Source organism: Schistosoma haematobium, chromosome 1 (genome assembly GCF_000699445.3).
Source record: "Schistosoma haematobium chromosome 1, whole genome shotgun sequence".
Taxonomy (NCBI): Eukaryota; Metazoa; Platyhelminthes; class Trematoda; order Strigeidida; family Schistosomatidae; genus Schistosoma; species Schistosoma haematobium.
This window is the reverse complement of record NC_067196.1, coordinates 46,133,539-46,152,773: the sequence shown is the minus strand read 5'-3', so window position 1 is coordinate 46,152,773 and position 19,235 is coordinate 46,133,539. Positions and strand designations below refer to the sequence as shown.

At 30.4% G+C, this 19,235-nt stretch overlaps 1 protein-coding gene across 1 annotated transcript in view; it reads right to left on the bottom strand.

The window, feature by feature from the left end:
• FBLN2 (Fibulin 1) overlaps positions 1-19,235 on the bottom strand; it is a 110,935-nt gene that overhangs the window by 57,295 nt on the left and 34,405 nt on the right. Inside the window, exons 8-15 of the mRNA XM_051208846.1 lie at positions 18,533-18,673; positions 17,525-17,633; positions 16,894-16,967; positions 10,685-10,822; positions 9,471-9,579; positions 8,104-8,171; positions 6,825-6,965; positions 4,954-5,079 (exon numbers count right to left, since the gene is read on the bottom strand). Of these exons, the coding sequence (XP_051074246.1) occupies positions 4,954-5,079; positions 6,825-6,965; positions 8,104-8,171; positions 9,471-9,579; positions 10,685-10,822; positions 16,894-16,967; positions 17,525-17,633; positions 18,533-18,673 (906 nt within the window). The remainder of the gene's footprint in view (positions 1-4,953; positions 5,080-6,824; positions 6,966-8,103; positions 8,172-9,470; positions 9,580-10,684; positions 10,823-16,893; positions 16,968-17,524; positions 17,634-18,532; positions 18,674-19,235) is intronic.

Sequence of the window (19,235 nt, the reverse complement as noted above, 5' to 3'; positions counted from 1 at the left end):
AAGCTTCTATAAAGAAAGCTCCTTGAGATTATTCAAGTGCAGTTTTCACATTGAAATTGCACAGTTGTCAGTAAAACGTCTCTGGTGAAATGTATGAATTTAAGTTGTATTTGTTTCAATAGTATATAAAACTTTTGTATGATGATGAAATACTAGAAAGTCTTTTTTAGATTTCACTTACTGAGATTAGATAACGAAAGTAGATGAAAGTTATCAAGGCTCAGTACAAATATTACATTATCAAACTAGTTAAATCTAACAATACAATTTAATTTGCTGTGTTCATTACTTTATGTAGTCATAGTGTAAAATTTTTGTGGATGGATTTCAACCAAGTGTGTGTGAATGAATATCAAAAATGAGTTAAGCACATTATATTAAATTTCTTCAACTACTCAGTATCTGATAAATACTAAATGTCCATTATTTCATTTGGTATTATTTACTTGAATCTTCACACTGATGTTTAACACTGCAATTGATCAATCTCTTATGACTCAGTAACTAAATAGATAATGCAGTGACGTTTGAAGCGAACGGTACTGCGTTCGAGTCCCAGAGTGAAGATCAACTATGAGATGCAGGTACATCCAGCTGACGAGTCCCAAATAGGACGAAACCTACATCCTGTATTCCACTACTAGCCACTATCCATCTTTGTTTATAAATGTTTATTAATTCAAGAAAACTAATGTATCCAGTAACGTCATATTTACAAATCAGTTCAATCATTTGACTAAAGTTATCGTAATAAATTACATTCTTACTGTAGGGAGGAGATAAAACAAACCAAATATGAAATAGATTTAATTATTCTATTTAAATAATATTCCCAAATTAATCAAAAGATGTCATGCTGTAACTATTCAATGAGAATCAGTTAACTATGATCCAATAGAGATAGTAACTTTAGAAAATAAACAAATCAGTAAACCAAAACAGTATGAGGTACACTTATGAGAAAAACAGGAAAATTGTAAAATGTCATGCCTTTAATCTTTACAATAACAATTCTAGAAACAAGTAAAAAACTTTATGTAAACAGTATGTTTGAAAAAACTTTTTTTCATTGTTGTTGTGATTAAATATGTAAGACGTTTATAAGAGGAAATATTGTTGAAACACGAAATGGACTTGGCTCATTAAACATTATCAATAATCAAGGAACCAAATAGTATAAGGAAATGATTCCCTTATCCGATTATCGTTAAATTATTAATTTCTATCATTATTTTGCGAATGTACTTTAAAATGCACAAAAGCAGAGTCAGTTTTTTCCTTTGATAACATTCATGCCTGGATTACTTTCAAATAAATATATATTTTTTTCTGGTAAGCATTTTTTTAGCGAGTTAGTTTTCTACGGGATGGGGACGCTAACCCGATGCCCAACCCTCCTCCTTTACCCGGGTTTGGGACCGGCAGTGACTCTGGAAGAGCTACAGGCGGAGCTGGAAAGGATTGCTCAGGATAGGGTTGGATGGCGAATGCTGGTGAGCGGCCTATGTTCCTTCACGAGGAGTAACAGGCGCAAGTAAGTAAGTAAGTAAATATACATATATATATATTTCTTATAATATTTAACATCAAAGTACTTTTAATAATCTATTTGAACAATGAAAAAGTATGTTAATCGTGCAAATTGTGTGTGAAGAATCGATATAATTAATTGTTGATGAAGAGATATAATTGTCATTGTCAAAGTCAAGTTATATCTATACACAATTGTTGATAGTTCTTACAAAAAACGAAAAAAATCAGTGATATATACAACCGATCAAAGAAATATTTGTATTTGTGTTGCGATCACGAACCGACCTAAGCTTAATAACCATTGAAGACCAGAAAGAACTGGATGGCCATTTCATCTAACTATGGCACAGTTTAGCAGGGTTCATACACGGTACTATAGAGAATGAACCTAGGATTTTCAGGTGTTCGGGCGAGGCCTTAAACTTCAGACTAATGAGCCAACATTCAAAGGTTGACATTGCCTAACTTCGGTCAACTGGTTATAATCCACAAATAACCGTCATTGTTTTGAGTAGATAAATGTCTCTGTAGATCAAGCGCTCGCTACAAGACCTGAAAGTCCTGAGTTCGATCCCTCGTAGGGTCATTGATACACATTGCTGAGGAGTCACGTTTTGAGACAAAATAGCTACCCAATTCTTTCAGGTTTTCAGTAATATACTAAGGTCGGTTTTTAGCAGTAATAACATTCAAAATCATCCACGCAACCTCTATCATAAAGAATATTGATGACTTGACAGTGTAAATTTAATTAGTAAACATAAAGATTATATACGGAATTAATCAGTTAATATAATATAAGCATTGTGCTATATCGCCCAAATGACCATGGAACTATGTTGACGCAATTCACATCAGTACAAAAACTTGAAGTTAAATCAATGCAATGAAAGGAATCAAAAAGAATAATGCTGACATTAATGAAAAACCAAATATCGTAAATCTAGTTCAAAACGAATGAATAAAATTCTGAAATGAAATGTGTGAAGAGAACGTGTGAATTGATCTACGTCAATGAGATTAATTTAGAGTTATATCAACTGACGTATCAATCACTATTAACGAAGTTTCATTAGACTTTGTCAATAAGTTCTCAGAATACCCAAGAACTTAAACACAAATCCAATTGATATGATGGGATAAAAAGACGAAATCTAATTTTAACTCGAGAATTTTGGGTCAATATTACTTTTTTTCAATTCAATATAATGATTACTCAATGTAATGTTTGTTTGGCTTTCCAATCAGATATTTTATTCATTATAACATTAGTCTATTTTAGTGTACTGTTTCTCCAAGATACGATATTCCTGTATTGAATTAATATGAAATATACTCAGAATGATATGCATCATGTGAATTGTTATAAATCCGGGTATTTTTCATATATATGTGATTTTATTCTAGTTAGTAATCAAAATGAGTTTACAGTCAATATATAAGTGAATATATTTTTGACTAGGATAGTCGTGTTTTGTGGTTAAGAAATCTTCACTCATACAAGTCTTGGTGTTCTTACTTCAAATCGTAGAAATTGCAGCGATTACTTGTTTTCTTTCTCAAGTTTAAGTGATATTTATATCTGTTGGGGACGATAGATCCCCAAACTCATATTTTTAAATTTTATCTTATCGATCATCGAATCGATTAAATGTTAGATATTTTTATTGGGGTCAATTCATGAACTATCGATTAAAGGCGCAAATAGGTCAATTGATGAACTATCGATTAAATGTTCAAATAGCAGTCAATTGTTGATTAATGTTCAAAAATCTTCCATGACAATATCGATTGTAAATATTTGTATAAATACGCTTGACTTGTATGCTTGATCCGATCTGCCTGCCTGACTTGTTATCTGCTGTTGTCTGTAGAATACACTTTCTACACCTTACCCAGACTTCTTGATCGAGTTAGCAGAGTTGGGGACAACGGACCAGAATAGGCTATCGAGTCGCTGAATCATTGATCCTTCGTTCGTTCGAGTAAGACGCATCAGTAATCGCATTCAAGCAATAAAGAAGCATAACAATATCTTTATTTATCTACTGTCAAAATTCACAAATTTCATTCCACGCTTACTGCTATATCATATTAAGTTGAGTGCTGATACCGGAGATACAACATGCTTCAGCAATCAAATTTGACCTAATGTTTCTACTTGGTGCTGTTTACCTAAAGTTTGAATTCTTTACTAGATGATTATATGATAGTTCATTGTCAATTATTACGTTCAAATTTACCGAATTCTAAATGAAAACAAAATAAGTTTTTTCAATTCACTTGTGTTCAGCACCCCATAAAAACAATGAAAGAGGAAAGCTAATAGAGAATTACACACAGGCTGTTAAAAATGAAATTAATTTTCATTAAATCTTCTTCGAATTTCTCATTGATATTCACAGATATATCAGACATTGTAGTTAATTACTGTAGCTTATTTCTATTATTTTTTTACAATAATGTAATGATTGAGCTTGAGTGAAGACATAAATTATTTATCGCCACTTTCTGAGTTCACTTATCCCAAAATCCTATTTACTATGAGGTCATCCACCACTTTAAAACTGGTAACTAATATTGAGGATTTTTTTCAGTAGTATTGACTTCAATATAAGTTGTAGTATTTTCGTGGTTAACTTTTTGAAAATGTAGAATTTCATTTATAGACTCATTGGTATTATAATTGTAAAATTCAGTTTATTAAACGTCAGGAACATCATACTTTTGCCGTTTCTAAGCATATATGTGAAGTTAATGCTGTGCTTCAAAACGGATTCATTTACTTTTTTTACTAGTTCATTAAATGTTGTTTATCAAAATTTTGAACTCTTTACCTAGTGATCATTCAAGAGGATAGTCAAAAAGAAGAGAGATTATTGAGAAATCTACAAGTAAATTATCTATTTACGATGAAAAATTATGGTTCATGATAAAGTTCTTATGAGAATAGCTGACTGAATTTTGATATACCAAACTGCAGCGCATATCAACAAATATTAGAATCAGTGAGATAAAAGTAATTTCTTTGAGATTTTAGGTGATGTTTGCTAGTCAGTCCTAAGTTTTTAAAACATTATAGACTCTATTAGGTATTGGTGAAAGCATCATCGAAAGCTAGATGGGATACTTTAGATTACCTGATCCTCATTTACATCAAAGCACGTTGACCATAAAGGATAATGAAAAATTTCTAATTTATAACAATAAGGATTTCCGTTTCAATCCTTCATTATAACAAGATAATTTGGTAAGCAAAATCGTACACTGATATTCATTTAAAATGACACTTATAAGGATATCATTTCATGAATTTGACTGAAACCTATTAAAAGATTGAACAATAATACGATGGTTGTTTACAGTGTAAACATGGAAGCTTTAAAAGTATACAGTACATTATTTAAAATGTAAGCTTACCTGTACAATCTGTTTCATTAATATTCTTATATCCATGTTTACATATACACTGATAAGAACCAATAGTATTTTTACAAAATGTATGAGCACCACAACTGTCTATGTTCAATTCACATTCATTTATATCTAATTGAAATTGGAATGAAATAAGAATGTGAAATATACTATCGACGTTTAAAGAATGTAAACTAGAAATATATCCTTAAGCCACATATGTTTCTCCTTACACTGAGTAGATTTTGCATATTATTAGGCCACTCATTGTTTATTAAGTGAACCACAACAACAGAATTCATATCTCTATGGAAGTTTGAAGCGATAGATTATGGATTCCAGTAAGTCGGAATGTGAATAATAAATCTAGTAAACCTAATTAAGGAACTCGTAATGAGGCATCAATAAATATCATATTTCACTATTGAGTGATAGATCAATCAGTTATTCCTGACTACTTAATGTTCAGTCCGTAGTACAAACTGAGTTCTGTATTCCATATTATAGTCTGTCCATCAAACTATTTGACTCTCTATAACAGTGGATTTCATTTTTTGACAAGATATTTGAGTTGTTTAGCTGTAAAAACTGGACTTACATTTCATTTTGATCAGGGCCCATCTGGGCGCTTGAGGGAACTGATATTCTAAAGGGGATTCCATCAACACTTAATTAGTGAACATGAAGATTTCTTCCAGTTAATCTGGCATGTCTCATACTGTATTTTTTTCCAAGAAATGATAAATTTTAATTTATCTAATGAATTACTTTTGATATGCCGAGTGTTAACCATTCAACAAAACTTAAAATCATTCATTCAAGGACAAATTCACTACTGAGATAAATTCTAATAATATTTGTCCTGAAGGTTTAATCACTATCTAACAGGATTTCAAAAATATTAAACTATTTTGAATTATCGAATATAACCCTCCGTCAACAGTGATTATTTGTATTCGTTTATGTTAAATAAAAAGAGAGTGCTTTTACCCTTCACTTTACGTACAATTACGTTAATGTATTATGGTTCAGGTTTCTTAAAGTATATTTCATTTTCAACCATTGTTTTATGCTCGTCACTGTAATATATCACCATAATTTTTTCTACTAAGTCTAACTGCATCAAGTCATCAAGAAAAGTCAAGTGCCATACATAACCACTAGGTACTTACTTCTTGTAAGTCATTATTTTGTTCAATGTTTTAATCCCTTATAATCCTTATCATTAGTTATTTCTGATGTAGTGTATTCTTGATTAAGATTCCTTTGTTAGAAAAAGGTTATCAACAAAACTGTTACTGGGATATTTCAATATCACTCGAGTTGGGTAACATTTAATTCCATTTGTTGTTAGTAAAACTATGCCTTTTTATCAATGATTTTTTCTGTTCTGTAAAGTGAATCTTATGATAAATATTTTAATTTCTTGTGAGACTACATAATAATCGTTAATTCAACTTCAATTAATATGATGATGGCTTGGGTTAAAAATCAACTTCATTGAAACGTATTGTGGTGTGTGCTACTAATGTCGACATATATAAGTAGTATGTATCATCAATCGAAAGTGAAATGTCTGGAATCGCCCATGAGACATTGTACAGTTTTAATTGATATTAAACTAATATTTTTATAGTTTGCCTAATTTTCTCATGACTGAAATAAATTTGAAATAACGAAATCAACATAAAACGAATTGGGATACATGAAAGTGACCAATTAATGGATAATAAATGCATTTTAAATTTATTTGTTCATTTCGCAAAAACACTGGGAAGTTATTAGATTATAGGAAAATGTATGTGAAACTTTTGGATAAATTTTACTATGAAAACTTTTAAATATAATTAGTTATCTAGAAAAACAAATTTATTCACCTTCACATCTTGAAAATTGAGATTTTCGTTTTAAACCTGATGGACATTCTTCTATTCGTATACAGCGAAATCCTCCGATATGATTCATACAAGTACTGTCGTAGGTGCAGTTGTGCTTGTTTTCAGAGCATTCATCAATATCTGTTTTTAACAGAAAAAAACATTACTCAATATAGAAAATATTATTTTCATGGAATATATGAATTGTGACCAACAATGAAATCCAGTAAGAGCTTTTCGTCCTATTCGAGTGAACACAAACCAACTAACACTGATCAAAAATTCATTTTAGCTTATCAATAATAGGATACTACGAATTCTCCCTAATAGCGGTGTAAAATATACGAGTTATAACTACTGACGTAAATAAATGTTTACTATAGTTGATGATTAAACATTCCCACTTATTAAGAATCATCATGTGTTTATGAGTGAATGACTACAAAAAAAGATTATTTGAAGTTCTGGTGTAAGCCCATGCTCTTATAAGTCAAAAAATTGAGTAGGGAGTTCGTAATTTATTATTCAAAATGCAATTTATTGGATTCCAGCTATATGACATAAATGTTTAATACATTCCACGAAAGAAATTTATGATCCTGATTGATGTATACAGTCAACAAAACTCACAGCACAAATAAACAGCTGTTTAATCCCTCTTAGTTTTTCAGTGATTATTTCAGTGACATCACTTTGCTATGAAAACCTTTTACATGATGTACACCTCCTTCAAGATAAACACACTTGTTCTGAATGTATTCATTGCTTCTATTTTCCATTGAACAAAATATTACAAACAATTTTTATTGCCTTTTGGAGATCGGATTTTCGTTATGAAATATATATCAACAAATACCCAAAGACTTATATTCTTTTGACTTCAATAGTTCCATAGAGAATAAATCTTACGAATGGTTAAGTGAATTGTTTTTTTTAAACCTACGATCATATTAGTAGTATCTCGAACCGTCAGTTTATCTATCTTGTATATATTATAATAATATTATCCAAAAACATGATTTCAGTATGACAAATTTTAAATTCCCAGAATATTTTCGAAATTCAGTCAACCGTTTTGTTCTTTAAACCATACATTGTAATGAAAAGAATTAATCTAGAAGATTCTTATACTTACTACTAACAATTGAAAGTAGAATAATTAGATTTCATAAAAAAATCAATACTTTTTTTAACAGATTTCATTCAGAAATATTTACAAATAACCTCGTAACTAAATGTTTATATATTACAGTTTGAATAATGTGTATAATATACTCACCTACACATTCATTTTCAAGAATATGATATCCTTTCTCACAAGTACATTTTTTTTCTTGATAATCATATCTAAATAATAAATGGAAATGATATCGGTAGGATGATAAATTTAAGTTACAAAAGATTTGGCAAATTAATAGTATTGAGATTATTGATTGAGAAATCAAACTGATAAATGTGTCAGTTTTCTACTTCAGTCATTTACTAATAGGACCAAAGATAATGTAATTTAAAGTTTTGCTTGTGAATGGTCTAAGACAATGGTCTAATGTATATAGACCATTTGCCAGATATGGTGTTCTATACTTTCTCTTAAATAACGAGATTTCAATAATTCAATAATTGAGAGACTTATGCAATGTTGTATTTAAGACGGTTTTAAAAGCTAAGTTTTAGTAAAAAAATATATGTTAAAGCTACATTTTATGCATTTATGAAGTCAAATTGAAACCAATAGTATATCTGTTGATGATAATGAATGAAAAATGTACCCCTTAGTAATAGACGTAAACTTTGTAATAATGACAGTTAGTACAAGTGTACTAGGTAAGAGATGAGGAAGGGTTCTATTAATAGAAAGATTCACTTTTGGAAGCACTGAATGTCCGTCTCGTCCTAGTATGGATTTTCTTAGCATTCATAATGCCACAACTGGGGACTCCAACCTACAACCTTCGGTTCGCGGGCGAATGCTTAATCTCCAGACCACTGAGCCAGTATCCAATGATGTTAATATCTAACGTCGATTGATCCATGATCCCAATACTGATAATAATCATGTGCTCAGTAGTGACTAGCTTCAAGATGAATTTCCTGGAGTTGTAGGGAGAATCCGTGACCAGTAGAGTTCAATTCGTGTCGGGTGTGAGACAGTTGCCTACATCAGATAATTGATGAAGGGTTGCGCAAGATCATGGATCGAATAAGGTTAGACATTAATACCGTTGGATGCCAGCTCAGTGGTCTGGAGAATAAGCATTCGCTCGCGAGACCAAAGGTTGTACGTTCTATTCGCGGGTGCGGGTTTATGGATATGCACTGCCGAAAAATCTAATACTATGACGAGACGGCCATTCAATACCTCCAAGTTTTCAGTGATGGTCTAGCTTAGATCGGCTTTTTAATTCATCTGTTTAAATACTACAATCTCCACCAATCATTATACTAAGAAAGGTTTTTCTTAGTTTTTATTTAGAACGTCCTGATAAATGAATGTATGGTCAGATTTTTCAACGTGAACTTCATGGAGGCACTATGTTCTTAAGAATAAGACGATCTTCGGATTACATTAGTAATTCTTCAGTGTTAAAACCTAAATTATCTAAAATATACTTTGAAAGCAATCATGTACAATAACAGAAAACTTACATTTGAGTTACAGTACAATTGGATTCTGTACAGTAGTATGAACCTAGGGTGTTAACACATATTTTCCCATCATCACAGTGAAAACTTCTTTCTAAACATTCATCTATATCTAAAATAAAAAAACATCCAGGAACAGCCTAAATTTGTTTTGTTTAAAGTACTTTTAATAATTATGTTTACGTAATTAAAACTAGTATTTACCTTCTGACAACCCAATTATAGTACTGTATGATTTCCTAAAGATGAAGTTATTTTCATAAGTAAATTTTAAGTAGCTTCAATTCCACACTCATCCAAGTTAGACATTTGTTCTTTCTCGCAAAGTTATTACCTAAATGACAGTTACTTAGAACTAATAGCTTAATGTGTTATTAAGAGGACATTTATTACTTCTAACATGGTTTTCAGTAAATAATTAATTATATTCAACAACTGGATGAAGATGCTCATTGTTCATTACTTCATACACCTTAAAAAATATTTCAAAAGTATAGACATATTTATACATAAATTTTTGCTTAAAATGCCGAACTAATCAAATATGAGAAAGTGACTTCATGTAACTTATAGGAAGACACTTATATAGTAGGTACACGCTTACGCTTGATCAAGCAGAAAGTTGTCTTCACCATCTTTAATTAGAAATAACATTATATAAGTACAAGAAAGTTAACTGATTATGTAGTTATTGATATAGAGGAGAGCAGATACTTCTGTAGACAAAGAAGTATACATCAATAATTTAGACTGTGTAGAATGTTGTAGAGGCATAGTTATGGTTTTTATAAAAGATACAAAAGGAACAGAATTTTTTACTTAAATGACGAAAATCTATAAGTCTGATATACCTTGGTTTTAAGGTTGAGAAACAGTATAAATCATGACAAACTCATTAACCGTGAAAATTCATCATTGGTATTAATGATTCCCTAGTTTTAAGTAATATATTTTTATTTCAACTTGTTTGTGTACTTACAGACTAAAAAGTAAAATAAAAGCATCAATGTTACATTGTGAGTTGCTCAGGTTTAGTAATAAAATATCGCTACACTATGTTATTTAGTCTTTAATAGATAGTGTTTGCATTTGGCATTTACTTATATCCTTTATTTTAAATCAAAAAAAGATGTAACAAATGAGTAGAAAGTTAACATAGTAGAAATAAATAAGTGATAATAAGGAAACAACAGTTTCATGTTATTTTAATAGCTTACCTATGCATTCTGTACCATTGGCATTAATTCGCGTACCATGAGCACAATTTAATTTGGCTTCACATAAAAAGAAGCCACGTTCGTTAATGCATTTCTCCCAAGATCTACATTTATTTGCTTGTTGACACTCATCAATATCTACAGAAATCAAAAGTTTATTAAAATTAATTTATGAAACTTGTACAATTTAATACGTATTCCTTTTAAGATTTATCATTTCCAGTGAGACGATTAATACTTGAGAATAAATGTGCTAATTAAGAATGATCCAGTTCTAAATCAATCCGATCAATGAAATGTTAGACAAAACGATATCAGTACAATGATCAATCTTGAAAATTATAAATAAAATGATCATTCAGTAGTTTGTTTATAATGGAAATGAGTTTTTAACATTTTGTTATTGCATAAAAATATCCGTCTCTTAGGAAATGAATATTGTTTACAAATGAACATGTGTTAAAGCAGTAGACAGAATTGACGTAATCGAAATGCTTATAAATGCAAACACGTCTAAGCATTCAAATAGCATGTCCATTACCGATGATCATTTGTGATATATATATATATATATATATATATATATATATATATATTCTTTTTATATATTTTTTCCAGTAGTGTCTGTGTGTCTGTGAATAAATTTGAAGTTCACGGTAAATAGATGTACTGTTTTCATCATAAAATATTTGACAGCCAACGATCATTATTCATTCTAAATCTAAAATCATGACCTATTTATCAGTATAGGGTTGCGGAGATTGTTGAGTTTAAATTGATATCATTAGTGGATCAATGTTAAACCACTATTTTTGTCTCAGTGCTTTAGAGACTAAGCGTTCGCGCGCGAGAGCAAGTGAGTGCGCTTTGCTGAGGAGTTCCATACAAGGACGAAACGGTCATCCAGTGTCTGACATTGATCCATTCAAGACCTATTTGTTCAATCAAAGCAATATGATGCAAGGGCTAATTTTCACAAGTGCATTGGAAAATTATACTTTTTTTCTTTTGCCTCTTTATGTGAACATGCTGTCAAAAAGTTAAATAATAGTTTAATACTAGTAAACTTTAAAGATTTGCGCAACCTTTAGGATTGTAGTTTGAAAACTTACTAACTCAACTTTCATAGTTAATCACTTTATGGATGGAAAATGTGACTTTTTTACAATTCATTGTTTACTGTTATAGAGATTATACTGATAGTACAGATAATAGCGTATTGCTAATGTAATCACTGATATTTTTCAATTTCTGTCTGATTGTCAACTCATTTTTCAACTACTTCCTTACCATACAGAGCCACTTGTGACTGTTATTAAAATAAGTTTAATATGTAGTTTTTTGATAGTACTCACAGTATCATTGATACAGTTTTCCGATAAGTAAACTGGATAAGTTGATTATCAGCCTAATTTTTGGTTCTTTCTAGACGAAATGAATTTTTTGTTTCCAAATAACATCGATAAGTCTTAGGTTGTAAACCTGATCAATAAAGCAAGGGTTATTTGGACTTTTATTCATACTTTCACGGTAATTGAAAGTGATCTCCGTAAACTAGGACTAATTTTCAGTTTACTTACTCACTATTTTATTTACATTACCCATAACCATCAGTGAGGTTTAGTACAATCAGGTGACTTTATAAAACACTGTTACATTAAAAGTTAGAGAAAGTGTTCATGTACGGTGGTTATACAATTTAAAACAATTTCCACTATGAACTGATAGTGGATGGAGAGCGATTAGAATTTACTTTAAAATAAGTAACAGTTATAATAACAGATTTCAAATTTCTGAGAATTGTTTAGTTATTTACAGTTTCACTTTTAGTATCATCGAAAGTTTGTATAGATTCTTTTGATTTGAATTTTCTTGATATAACAAACTGACACCAGCTTAAGAAATGGTGAGAGTGCGTTTAGTAAAGTTTTCATCTTAATCCAAGACTCACTGGGTGTATACTCACATGCTGATATCATAATGAATGCACATCTTTCGTAGGCCTTTTCCTATTGTTTTATAGCTTTCAACGGTCTGTCGGCTAATGTCAAGCTTCAAGTTATTACTCATTGATTCATAAAGCAGATGATACATGACATATAGATATTTATTTAAAGTAAAATGAAGCCAATATCCATCTACAAATATCTCAATTTTCCCACTATTTATGTTCAGGACTGAATTCGGATCAGTCACTTTCGGCGTATGTGCATCAATAATACAGTGCTCCGATTTAGATAATAAATCACTAATACATAAGTAAGCATATATAGTGGCCAGCATTGAAATCCGTGAATTTTCTCCTATTTTGGGATCATTAGCTGGATATACCTGCATTCCAATGTTAATATTCACACATGGACCCTTAACTTAATACATTTCGCTTCAAATACCTGATACATTATGAAGACTGAAATTTAAGTACATGCAGTTGACATGTCGTAAATGGAGGGATAAGCGCATCCTGCTTTCCACTGCTTGACACTATTCATCTCTACTTGAATAAAGACAGTTCAGAGAAAAATATTTCTTTTCAACAATATATTTTCTTCGGTATATTGCATTTATTTTAATCGGTCACACAATGTATTACTTTCGGTATTTATTATGTTTAAGAAAACAATTTGTTGTTTTAGCACCATCTCATATGTTCATGGAATATGAATTACTTAAATGTGCAGATGAATACATTTGTTAACCATGCTAAAATAGTACAGCACAAATTTTTTAAAAAAAGACAATGTTTATGCGCTAAAAAATGATTCACATAACTTATCGACTTTCATATGGAATCCTAAGGAAACAAATATATATTACTACTACTATAATCTATATATTGTATTAATTCGCTTTTTGCTTTACATTTGACTTACATAATTCTTGCATTCTCCGATATTTAATTCTATAAAATGGGTGAAAATCTTACAAACAGAATGTTAACATTTATGATTTGGCATATATTTATGCCAACATCTATTTTATTATATTAATTATAATTACAATCTATTTACTATAGTGTTTTATACATTTATGTTTTTAGGGTAAAGCTTACTGTTTTAATAAATCGTTTTATTTTCTAGTTTCCTAAATCACATTAATCGATTTATCATATTTATATTTTCAATGATTTAACTTTTAGCTCAGTTAGTAAAAAAACAACAATAAACAAACAAATGAATAATAATCATTCGAATTATGTTAGTCAGTCAGCTACAATATAGGACCAAGTACATATATGCATCGGTCCAAGTTGCTATACCTCATTAACACAACAAGATGGACACCGGATTCATAAAAGTAGTTAATTCAGAGGTGGTAATATATAAAAGAAAGATTGCAATAAGGATATAGTACAGGAAGAAAGAATTAGTTCGTAGAAAGAAAGGTGTAAAGCAATTTTAGTCTTACAATTTGAGGGAAGACAAAGTGTGTATACACCTACGATATTGTGATCGGTTCTGAGCCATGTCACCCAAGTTCTCCAACCATTGGTTATGATAGTCACACGGACCCAACCGAATAGTCTACATTTACCAACATGGCTCAGACCAGAAGTTAATGACTTCAAGCATACACGCCACGTTTTGGTTTGGCCGCCCGAATTATATGATGATCAAAATGTGTTAGATTATTGTAAATATAAAAGATTCTTATTGATTAAACAATCATTAGATGGTCAAAACATTACTGGAAATTCATTAGCCCCACGGCAATTTTTAAAAAAAAACCCTACCCACCCTTTTTAAAAATGTTTTTTCAACCCAAAATTGCAATATTTTTCATCCCGTTTTGCCCAATGAAATGGCTAGTTTTAAAATTCGTTTTAATTGGTTAGTTATGTTTTGTCGAATTGTTATAAAACATCAGCACTTGTCGACGAAGTACATTTTAATCATCATTATGGAGGAGAGTAACGTGCCGAGTACAAGTGCTGTTGTTTCTCACGTAACAGAAATGGAGGAAGTCCTTTTGACAATCTTGTTTCTCGTTGCGTTCCCATCGGTTGAAGCGTTGAAGTCCGCTATCACAAATTATGAAAGATCAACTTACTGTCATTATGTAGTTCGAGATTCGCATTTGTGCAGAAATGAAGTTCTTAATTTGAAGTTCTTAATTGCCGTGGGCTTAATGTCAACCCTTACGTTTATCATTATCGTTCCTATTTATGAGAAATGCCTAATTTAGAAGGCATCTTAGTTAATCCATAAGATCCTGTTTTTCTACACCTACTAACCTTAGCATTATATTGAAGTAATCTTACCCTATCGATTATAATTTGTCATCTTCCAGTGTAATTCTGGCTCATCTTTGACATTATATTCCAACTTTATAATCAGGTTTTGTAAGTATTTATGTCATAAAAAATGTGAACACTATGATTTTTATTGTGGAACTGACTAATTTTATCATAAGTTTTCATATATGCTTCATATTGGCTACTAAAATGCAAAGTTTATAGATTTAATGCTGTACTGGGTGAATATATTTGTAAATAATTAAATATTTACAAATCAAAATTGTTTACCACTCATATACACAAAAATAATAAAGATACATGGTCTAATTGGCATAATAATAAGTGCACTTTTATTTAGTTACAGGTTTTAAATAAAAATGTAACCAATATTAGTTTGTTCAATGTATAATAATGATTATTAAATACTTGTTTTACATTAAAACTTAAACCTTATAGTTTAACTTCAGTGTTATGGTTATCGAAGTAGGCATAAAGATGCTTATAGGTTACAGAAAATTATTAAAATACTAAAAGTGTTTGGGTGAACAATCAGTCTAAATGACTTGATTTACAAACTGTACAGCATTAAATCTATAAACTTTGCATTTTAGTAGCCAATATGAAGCATATATGAAAACTTATGATAAAATTAGTCAGTTCCACAATAAAAATCATAGTGTTCACATTTTTTATGACATAAATACTTACAAAACCTGATTATAAAGTTGGAATATAATGTCAAAGATGAGCCAGAATTACACTGGAAGATGACAAATTATAATCGATAGGGTAAGATTACTTCAATATAATGCTAAGGTTAGTAGGTGTAGAAAAACAGGATCTTATGGATTAACTAAGATGCCTTCTAAATTAGGCATTTCTCATAAATAGGAACGATAATGATAAACGTAAGATGCGTTATGTGTAAGATTCGATAATAAACGAGTAACATAACCTATCTAATTGGAAAAGAGATGAAACTATTATGAATCTTGACAAGTGCGAAGGGTTTCAGTTACCTTTGGGGACTGTTATCTTTCATCCTGGACGTAAACTAGGAGGAGTTTCTTCTGTCCTCACTAGTCTACAGACATACTGCTATTAAACCTAATGATGAAATAAGTTGAAACATTTCTTTCTGATGCATTCACTCTTTTGTTCATAGCCACTTACCAGAATATAAACTACTCAGACACTGAAGAATAACAGATCAAAACTTCTACTTAAGTGTGTCTAACCTTATCGTGAAAGTGGTATATAAGACTATCAATGGAATGAAAAACATTGGTAACAAAGTAATTTGCTTTCAAAAATGAATTGTGTATACTTTGCGCCAGTTCTATTATCCAGAATAACGTATTTTGTATGCAAACCTAATGCATTCATTCAGGATTTTTGAGTCACAGTTTACGGTTCATATATATGTATATATATATGACCATTATAGGACATACAGAAAAGATTCATCAGATAGCATAGTCACACCCTATCAACACAGAAAGATAAGGCTGACAAGAGTTTATAACTACTAAGAGTTATCGTATACATAAGCTAATATTGTATCTTAGTTTAGCCTCCACTAGTTTGCCTACTTACTATCTATTCCCAGACTAGCTAATATTACATGTCGCGCACTTAAGTATATGCACATTTCACATTTAATTCTGTTGAAATTTACATTAGAAAAGTATTGCTAGAGAATAGTATATATTACATTGGTGTTGACTGTCTTTAATTACTACCAATCATTTTTATATAATATCATGGCTCAGATATTGTACAATGTGAGGATCACTGTGGTTCATGTATTATTTAAAGATTTTTTGTTCGACACTACTAACTTATAATCTTAAAATGAAAGCTATTAAAACTATACAAATTATGTACAATATATATCTTTTTCGTTTGAACTACTGTTAAGACACATTGACTTTTTACCTAATAATTATATATTAAACAAATTAGTACGTACCATCGCATACTCCGCTTGAGGCATTGTATACATATCCTGTAGGACATGGAACGCAATCACCAATTTTGTTTCGTCTGTATTTTAGTGTTTTCAAAAGAGAAGATTTCAAGGAATGTATTAATAATAAAAACGCGAAAATACAATTAGGTATATAATTTTTGAAAATACGTTTAAAATTCACTGACTTAATATACCAATAAGGACATGTTTAAAATAATTCTTAAATACAGTTTAGCTTCATATTTCTTTATTATTCATGAGACATTCTTTTAATCAGCAACGACCTTCATTCTGACTAAAACAGAGGCAGTACAATGCACTATACTATGGTACAGTAACACAGTTACGACTTGAAATGCTGTCGGCTGTTAAGACGTATTTTCGTGGACCATTTATAGCCTAACAAAACTAACATTTTACAATGGCTTACATTGTAATTAATTTTCAATCCTGTTAGTTTTCAAGTTTAATATTTTGTATGTGCCACTGTATTTCCAGGTCAGCTGTTTTGTTTCTTAATACTCATTATTCTTGAGACTATGTTTCTTAATTTTTCAACTAAGGACAAGTTTCATTAATGTAAAAACAATCTAAATAACTATATATTATATATAAATATATACCAGCATACTTTGCATTTCCAGGGCAATGATAATCAACGCATTTATGACCTCCGCGAACATTTATGCATGCCATACCTTTACCGCATATAAGTGGATCGACTTTGCATTCATCAACATCTAAGGATAGAAAAATATTTGCACAAATATAAATGGGAGGAAAACAATGATGCTGTTAAAGAATAATGTAAAAAGCTATCGGTAGAAAATAATGTTTCTGGAGATTTTCCTATTCGAAGATAGTTCTCCTAGTGTGATCCCACTCTAGAACGTAGGTGCAGACAGATAATCATTCCAGATCTACTAAAAACAGTTGTCTACTGCTCATTCATTTCCATCGGTTGTTTAGTTTACATCAAGGGCTGAAGTAAAATATTTTCAACGAAAATATACAGAAGTCTAACCGTTCCTAACACAATGACTGCTTGGTTAAGAAACCATTCAATCAAAAGGAATATTGTCGGTAAATAGATTCAAGAACATATTATGAATCGTAAGAATTTCTATTTTCTTGTTGTAAATATTTATCATTCAATTGAGCAGTCTTTGTCGATATTATTGGATCCTTTAACAGATCTGTCAATGTTATCTGTAATTACAAATCGGTTATATTCTTAATGATACCAAATGATGGAAGCCACGGGATAGGATTTATTTTATTTGGGACCTGTTAGTCAAGCGTACTTGTTTTTCAGTATTATTATTAACAATTCAAATTGAACTTAGTACCAGTAGAGTTAGGTTCACAACTAGTCATGAATCACATTTTCTGTCTATGCTACATAAACGCTGAAGAAGCCTTCAGTCTAAATTTATGGAGTGAACGAATAAATAACATACTGATGCGATAGTTTATCATTATTCACTAGGCTGTTGGAATATCTATTACAAAAATCAATACGAATAATCAGTCTTCATTTTTATTGTTTCCTAAAAAAGAAAAAAGTACTTTTGCGGATGGATATTAAGTAAAATTGTGAAAAAGCACTTATTAGGAGCATGTTTTTCCCAATTCTTACCTTCACATTGTTGAGTTCTAGGATTTAATACATAACCGTAACCACATGGGACCTCACGAATACACTGATATGAACCAATTAAATTTCGACATTGTTGACCAGCAAGGCAAGGATTGTACAATGATGTGCATTCATTAATATCTAATTCAATTTAATAATAAAATTTATTTTAATTTTAAAAATAAATGCTAAGTGATTGAACACTTATTGTATTACATAAATAGAAAATAATTACCATGACATTAATAGATATTAATTTAGAATTACTAGGAAAGAACTAAACCTTTTTGTCTGTTGTCATTTCGATAATCCAATGAGAGGACGAAGTTTATCAGGATTACGTGATATACTTGCACATTACATTTCCAACAATCTGATTACACATATAATTGTTAAGAAATTTTTATAGGAAAATTAAAAGGTTAACTAGACAGGTTCAAGGTAAGCCGTAACAAAGAAAAAAAAATAAAGTACACAAAAACAATGTGATAACCACTCTGGATAATAAATCAGTATTACCAGGGTATTGTCAAGGGTAAGGACAAATCGTTTTTGAACGCATAAAGAGGGTTTCAGTTTCCTTATAATCAAGGCTTCAATAAACCATAGTATACGTCCTTGAATGCTTTTGTACAATACTACAAGTACTGACTTCATGTCAACCTTATAACTAGTCTCAATCAAATGTTTCGTAATAGAGGAT